We start from the raw sequence: 8,308 nt of genomic DNA, 5'->3' as shown, positions 1-8,308 counted from the left end.
GCGCCAGTGCGCCGGGCGGGCCCGCGGCGGGGCCGGGCAGGGCCGCGGGGGCGGCCCGGGCCCGCCCGCTCCGAGCCGGGCGGCACCGGCCCCACAGTGCGGGAGGACTCTCGCCAACACCAGCGTGGTGGGGGTGTTTAGTTTTGGGTTTTTTTGTTTTTTTTTTTTCCTCCCCTGGCGCGGATCGCAGTGAATTTCCCCTTCTCTAATTTCGCTGCGGGAAGGGAAAGTACATTTCGGTGGGATGCTCTAGCCCGGGCTGCCAAGCAGTTTCGGATCCCTGCGGCAGCCGGCGGTGGCCGCGCGCTCTGGGCGATGCTGTGACGGATGGCCCCGTGGTGGTCACCGGTGTCCAGCCCAGGAGCTGTGCCCACAGGGAAGATGTGCCGGCCTAAGGCCGGCCGCTGGGTCCAGCACACCTTGAACTGCCCGGGCAGGTGGTGGAGTCACCATCCCTGGAAGTGCTCAAGAAATGACTGGATGTGGCACTTAGGGCTGTGGTCCAGTTGACAAGGTGGTGAGCAGTCAAAGATTAGACTCAATGATGTGAGAGGTTTTGTCCAGTCTAACAGATTCTGTGATTTGAAGCACAGAAAGAGACATTTCTATAGGAGAACAGCTGTTTTCATAAATCTCCTCTGTGTGGCTCTTGAGGACATCTCAGTTTAGCTGCTGTGTGCAGGGATGAAGTCATCAGCTGTCCCACTGGGCAGCTCTTCGGCCTCACCTTGTGCTCTGGAAGCAGCACGCTGTTCTCCCCTGGCAGATCCAAGGATCCCTTAAACAGCGGTGCCCAGGACCTGGGCACTGCTCAGTGTCACGGGTGGATAACTTCATGACAGTTACATGGACGCTATTTTATAAAACTTAGCTAATAGCCCTGCTGTTTTCAGACACTTTACTATGCTTAGAAGTTGGGTGGTACATCTCATCACTGCTTTTCTTGCTCTGCACTGAAAAAAGGAGGTTTTCTCCCAGTGAAATTAACCTGGAGCCCACTGGACCGTTAATGATCCATCCAGGCTTCTTTGGTTTAAACCCTGCCCTTACCATGAAGACAAGTTCTAAAATTACTCTATCACCTACATTTTGAAAAGACACAGTTACCCTTTGTATTTAACTAAAAAATTGTACTTCTGAGTATGAAATAGGTTACTAGATCAGTGCAAAAGGAAGTGGATGTGGTATTAATAGGTTGGTGTTAGCCACTATTGTATGTGGCTTGCAGTAATGCTCAAAAAGGAACTGAGTAAGAATTACTGTTCTTAGCATGAAGACTTAGACTGCCTATAAAGACGTGTCATAACATGTTCCAAAATGTCATTTCTGACATAGGTGTTCTGGAGGTGTGCTGCCATAGGTGTTCTGGAGGTGGGCATTTTCCTTTTGCTGCCCCTTGCCCTTTGAACGCTGCCATCTTTTCTTCAGCAGCAACAAAGTTTACCTTACAAATCCTGCCTTCCTGCTAAATAATATTTCTTGTTTTCACTGGGGAAGGAGAGAGAAAAATACATGTTCTAATGAACATTAACATCTATTCATGTTCTATGGTTAAACCCACCAAGTTAGACCATGGAATCACAGAACAACCCAGGCTGGAAGGGACATTGAAAGCTTGTGTGGTCCAACCTTTCCTGGAAAAGGTAGCCTAGATGAAACTATCCAGTGTCCTGTTCAGTTGTACCCTGAAAACTGCCAGGGAGAGGGGCTCTACCACATCCCTGGGCAGGTTCTTCCAGAAAACAATTGTTCTTACTGCAAAAAAGAGTCTTATGTTGAGATGAAAGATGGAGAGCCCGTTACAGAAGAGGCTGATTTGTTCTCTCAGTGTCACAAAGCTGGATTTTCTAGAGGATCTGTCTCAGAACACTGGTGGTGTGTGCCACAGGCAGCTGCTGGCTCAGTTTGGTTCACCTCCCAACACATCTAAAAAAAGAAGAAGGGTGTTTAGATCCAGCCTTAGTTCCCTAATGGAAAATCACTACAGCTGAAGAAAACCCTTCTAGAATGAATTCTTCAACAACTACTGTTTAGCCTTGGAAAGCAAATGGAATTTGAGTAAAAACATGAATTGTCCCGGACTGTAAAAGTCTGGAAGTTCTATGAATTTGCTGAGCTTTATGATGTATCCCAAAACACTGATTACTGTCATCAGAGCTGATCCAGTTCATTTATTTTGCCACAAGATATCTGTTTCTTATGCAAGCTACCAGATAGTACCTAAAAAGTACTACAGAAAATGAAAGTCTTGACATCCATGGACCTCAGGTCAAATCCATAAACTACTTGGATTTTCCAGCAGCATTTTGATAACTCTTCTAAGATTATCTTAGACAGATCTTTTGCCATGCTCCAATTTTTCTGGAAAAAATGAGACCAATCTCAAGGCTTTAAAATACATATTTTAATGTATTTTCTTAAAATATTAGTGTATTTACACAAATTTCTCATTTAAGAAATATTTTTACTTGCCTATTTTTAAATTCTAGTTTAAAAAACGTTCAGCCAGATGACTACATCACACAAATATGAAAGAACATTCATTGTAGATGTGAGCTATTAAAAAAATACAGCACAGAAACACATACCATTGCTATAACAGTAAGTGAGTGCACATTTTTAAGTTGCTAGCTTCCACAAACAGTTCTTCCCACAGAAATTGCTTAGCCTGTGTCAGTAACTTCTACCCAGTTCTATATTGGAGTTCCCATTTCTTTTTTCTTCACAAAAATCCCCCCTCTCCCCCTTTTACTTATACAGAGGTTGCAATAAAATGCATTACAGTAGTATTTCATTTACAAAACAAATGACATAAAAACTTGTTTCTTAACCCATTGGATTGTATTTCACTAAAACAATGTCCTTTCATGGAGATGCAAGAGAGATTCCAAGAGCTGTCTGGATGTGGAAAATGATCTCAAAGCAATCCTGCCTGGAAAGGTGGACTTGAATTGCTGCAAGATGTTGTGCAGATTCCCCTTTGGAAGGATCTCATCTTCAGATTTGGTAATTAGGATAGCATGTTAAACATTGTATTTAGTCAAAATAAATACAAATAAATTAAAAACAAATTATGGAAGGAAATTATTCTCTTGTTGATATTGCTTGGAGGAAGGCTGAGAAGTGAAGTTTGTGGCAATATCTAGATTACACAGGAATGGCAGATCCTTTTACTTCAGTAGTACTCTCTGAACAAGGAAACAACAGCTATGAACAGGGCTGTAATTTTGGAGAAGGACAGTAGTGATCTTCTTTCAAACTTTGTTAGGAAGCCATTTTCCTGTGGAAAAAAACCACACACAGTTAGGGACAGCTTAAAAACAGCATGTAGGTAAATCACACCACTCCCTGTGTCAGATTAACAGTGCTGCAGCACTGTGCAGTGAGGGACAGCTTTCAGAGCTCTACCTCCAAAAGATGAATAGATCTTTAAAAATAGTAACTTAAAATAGCTGCACTTTGCTGAATGTTTGTTTCATCTCCAAGTCAAGGCTACGCCCTCCTTGTGTAAATAGAAAACAAACATGAACTCTATCAGCTAAGCCCACATCTTCCAGGAAGGTACAAATACTGTGTTTCTGATGTAGTAATACACCCAGAAATATCTTCCTTTAAGCTTCCTTATTCTCCTATGATGTGCCACCTATTATGACAGAATGTTGCCAGGAGTTGATACTTCTCTGAAATAAAATTGACTCTATTTGAAAGAGATGGAAAGATAAGCCTTTATAATAAATCCAATGCATCAGGGGGCCAAGAGTCACTATCACCTTTTTTTTTTTTGATGCTATAGATAGAGAAGGATTAAAACAAGCAGAAAGAAAAAAAAAAAAAAAAAGGAAAAGCAAGACACTAGAAAATAAATCAGGGGGAAAAAAAGTAGTAGGAAATATGAGAGAAGTGGGATGAGAGGGGGTGGAAGGAAAAAGTAGCACGTACATATAAGTAAAGGAAAAAAGTACCAAGGAAATTACTGACACTGGTGTCATTGATTCTCAGATTCCCCCTACTGCAAAAAGAAGTATGGGTGTGAAGAAATTTTGCAGAGCAAAAGGATATTTCCCTTTCCTTCACTGGCAGAATGGGAATTTCAGCAGCTTGGCAAAACAGTCCACTTAGTAACAAGTATTTTTCTCAGCATTGACCATTCATAGATGGAAGTTCTAGGATTATCTCAGTCCAAACAGAAAAGATTTAATGCCAGTTGTACTTACCAGTACATTTGTTGTAAGTAAAACTGATTTGGGGGATTAAATAATGGCTTTGTTGAAATCCACAGCACAAGTGCTGACTTCATTTGTGAGGATCACACCTGTGTATTCTTTCCTTACCTTGAACTTAAGTATTTTTGGACCAGCTTCTCTACGAAAGCAAAATTGCTGTGCTGACCTTAGGATGCCACTTAATTTTAGATTTAATAATGGAAATTTCAGGGTATGTGTGGTTTAACCTGCTTTGAGCGGGAGACTGGACCAAATGATTTTCTAAGGTCATTCTCAACCTGAATTATAGCATGGTCCTGTCATTCAAAACTGGCAAGTGCCTTTTAAAAAGGAAGTTGTCTTTTATGGCTGTTCTGTTTAAAGCAGAAGCAAAGCTCTCACTGTAAGTCTAAATGAGACATTCCAGACACCAAATATTAAATCAATAAATGAAACCCTGAATAAAATGGCTTTGACAGTGTCTATAGCAATAATTAATGAAATCTCCTAATGCAGACTTTGGTGGAAAATGAGAAACTCACCCAGCCACCATTTGCATCAATCCATTCAGCTTTGTTGTTTATGATGTACTCTGTGATGAAATAAGAGATCTGCTCCTTCTCCTCTGCAGTCAGCTGAACCCCATGCTCTTGAAGCTTCTTGGTGAGAAGACCTCCAAATGTAAATATGGTCATAATTCTTCCCCAGTTAGTATTTCCATCAGCAAACTTTTCATCCATGACTCCATTGAAAATTCTCTTGGCAACAGCTACAGAGGTGATGTCAATCCTGTCCAGGAGTGGCCTGAGAGCCTCCTCGGTTTGGTCTTGCAGAGAGGATGCTATGGTCCTCAAGACATGAGCAACCCTGGTCTGGGCTGGTCCGAGGTGTGATTCCTGGAGCACATACTGCAGGTAGTCCTGAGCTAAGTAATAAACGTAGTAGAACTCAGCAGTTTCCATTCAATCCAGAATGCAGAGAGCAGCTCACTGCTCGCAGTCAGGCTCGGCAGTGAGCAGCCACGGGACATGCACACGCTTTTCTTTCGTCTGGTTCGATGGAATCTTTCTGGTTTTACCACAGAATTTCCTGTAAAAGGTAGTGACTTAATGGCTGCGTTGGGGAATATGTCATAGAGGAAATGAAAGAAAAAGTATCTCCTTTTATGTCTTGAGTGATTTATTTCTCCAAATGCTGTGATTCCACAACTAAAATCGACCAGATTTTACCACATTCTCAGTAGCATAACTTGGCATTTTCTAGGGACTTTTGCTACATACCACTAGCAAAGGTTTGGCATTTGGCTTGCAAAATTCCAAGAATGGTGTGTGCTAGCAAAGGTTTGGCATTTGGCTTGAAAAAACATGCCCAGAAGTGCATGCTGCTGGAGATGCAGACACTCAGCACCCCCAGTCCAACCTCCTCCTTAACTGCCAGGGTTAAGGCTGCAATCTGTATTGCAGATTTATGGGTTCTTTCTGGTCACAATATTGTGAAGAAACTAGTAGGCATTCCCAACTGGATGGAAGAATGGATAAACTTTCTTCAGCACTCAGGGAGTTTTACAGAAGTGCAAAAAGTGGGAGCACAACAGTGGTACAATTATGGTGTGGTACAAGGGGAAAATGGTACAAGGGGAAAGTCAGCTTTATAACATTATCCCTGTTCTGGACTTTCCCACACTCTCTCTGAGTGCTCTTCAAGATCCTTCTTTGAAGATTTGAATGGGAAGCTTCAAAGATTTCTTTCCCCCATGGGGAGCTCTGCTGTATTAGATGTTATAAGTATGAGAGACAATGCTAATGCAGGCAGCATGTCAGAACATGGGATGGAGAATACGGGGCCAGTGATGTGTGACACCACCTGAATCTTTCAGGACAGGTAAAAAAGAAGTATCATGATACCTACAACTGCTCTTAGATTCAAATTTTCTGTCAAGCTGTTATTTTTGGGAGAAGAGGCAGGGGTATCTAGCCAGCTTTTTCCTTACAAACATCTTGTCCTGAGGTAATCTGATCTTGCTAAAGGGCCAGGATGTGTCCATGGGGAATTTCACCCCATTGCAAAGGCTTCAAAGAGCAGCAAGCAGTTTGATGTCTGGAGACCCCTCTCTTTCTCTATCTTTCTTTATCCCTCTACTTCTTACCCACCTTTCTTTCACTGCTCTTCTTCCTCTGAAAGCAAAAGGCACTGCCAGCACCCCACACCAACAGCTTTCCTTTGTCCCAGGCGTGGCTGTGAGTCTGTTTCCAGTCCTGGGCACTCCCTGATGCTCAGACTTATGGAAGAGGAGCAGAGCTGCAGTCTCAGATGTCAGGATAGCACTGGCACCTAACTGCACTGGGGAAAGCCTGTCTGGACTGTGAAACAATTCTGGTGTCACACACTGCTAGCCAGCCCCCCAAAATGCATGTGCTGCTGCTCTGACATCACACTTTTCGCAGAAACCCATTGACTAGACCAGGGTAGTTTCCACTTCCTGCTGAGGTTATTTCTGTATGTGGTGTGTCTGGCCAAGAGTGACACAGTCATCTTCCATCATAGCAGGGCTTGAAATTTTGAGCCAGCACAGCACAGCATCCAGCACTTCAGGATTATTTCCCTCACTTTCTCTTGGAAGCAAAGAGAGAGGGGGCTTGGTGTTATGTTCACTTTTGGGAGAGAATGTGTTTCAGAGGGCAGTGCAAGCTGGAAAACTCCAGTGTTAGATGTTACCCCCAGGGAAGGATGTGATGCCAGGACTGGGAATGAGCTGGGTGTGGGAAGCTGGATCTCCCCTCTTTCATACACTCATGTTCTTACCTAAGCTCATTTTGAAAGTTCAGAGGTGTTTCCTATCCAGTACCTGCAGCTGTTGCTTTGGCAGAGCTGTCAGGCTGACTTTGCCTTTGTTATGTTCAGTGATTTCAGCATAGTGCTATCATTTTATGAGGAATGCAAATGGGAAAAAAAAAAAAAAAGGATGTAACAGTCTCTAACTCTTTCCAACTGGACAGGAATTTCTGGTGCAGAGGGAAGTCATTGCTCACCCAGCCAGCTCCCCTCCTGTCAGATGCTTGCTGTAAACAGGGCTGAGAGAGGTGCTAGAGCAGACATCACAAGAATCCTCTGCCTATATGGCACAGTCTGTGAAATTATAGATCACTCCTGAATTTCTTAGTAATTGATTACTGAAAAGTTTTTGGTATTCTCTGAGAATATAATAGTTGAATATGAGGACAGTGAACAATACCTAAGGAGACCAGTTTTGTTTTCTTCGTCACTGACAGTGGCAGAGCACAAGCAGATGCAGCTGTTTCTTCATTAGTGGAGCATTTAGGATTCTGAGGAGGGTGATGAAATAAGACAATGAATGTCACCATTATTGAAAGAAATCAATGTAACACCTTGGCAATTTCAGTGCAAATGCTGCTACTTACAGTCTCTTGATTTCTTAAAGGGCTCTGAGGCAAAGCTCAGCTCCAAGAATAGGGTGGCAGCTCTGAGCAGAGATCTCTAACAGCCAGCTATGACACTGGTGACCAGAGCTCAGGATGGAGCTGTTGAAAATGCCCCAGGTCACCCTCCTTCAAAGTTTTCAATAGCGTGCAGTGCAGGGTGCAGTTCCAAGTGTTGGATGTTCAGTAGCAGTGACAGTTTGTGGATTTATACACACAAGTTGATAGTGGTCAACTCTGAACACTCTAAGAAATCAGCTTTGGGATCTCTTGCATCATGCCACTTTTATGCTTTCATTCTCATTTTCTACATCAGGCAATGTCTTGCTTGCTTCTAGCGGACTTTATTTTCATTTTGTAGCTGTAAGTGAATACCTGTGAATTAATGAAACTCTACTTTTCTACCTGCTCTGTCTCCCCAGTGCTGCATAGACTGCATTCTCATACACCACAGTGCTTTTTCCTTGTTTTCCTCTTTGCTGGATATACTTTAAGTGTTAATTGTCAATAAAAGGCTTGAAACATAAACCAGCTTGACAGGGAAGTTCAAATGCAAACCCTTCCCTCACTACTTGGCAGCTGGAAGGGGCTTCAGATACTTTGATTTAAATCTGTGCCCTGTGGATTTGAATCCACATCCTACTCTAACCTGAAAAGTCTTATTTTTCC

The 8,308-nt window shown here is 42.8% G+C and overlaps 1 protein-coding gene across 1 annotated transcript; it reads right to left on the bottom strand.

Annotated features, from left to right (window-relative positions):
• Positions 1–2,389: 2,389 nt before the first annotated feature.
• Positions 2,390–5,215, bottom strand: BCL2A1 (BCL2 related protein A1). The gene is made up of 2 exons (XM_066558986.1): positions 4,745–5,215; positions 2,390–3,280 (listed from the first exon to the last, which is right to left on the bottom strand). Exons 1-2 carry the CDS (start codon positions 5,162–5,164, stop codon positions 3,176–3,178), a joined length of 525 nt encoding a protein of 174 aa, XP_066415083.1. The 5' UTR covers positions 5,165–5,215; the 3' UTR covers positions 2,390–3,175.
• Positions 5,216–8,308: the final 3,093 nt, after the last annotated feature.

Source organism: Molothrus aeneus, chromosome 13 (assembly GCF_037042795.1).
Source record: "Molothrus aeneus isolate 106 chromosome 13, BPBGC_Maene_1.0, whole genome shotgun sequence".
Classification (NCBI taxonomy): domain Eukaryota; kingdom Metazoa; phylum Chordata; class Aves; order Passeriformes; family Icteridae; genus Molothrus; species Molothrus aeneus.
The sequence above is the reverse complement of the archived record's forward strand: the minus strand, read 5'-3'. Positions and strand labels throughout refer to the sequence as shown.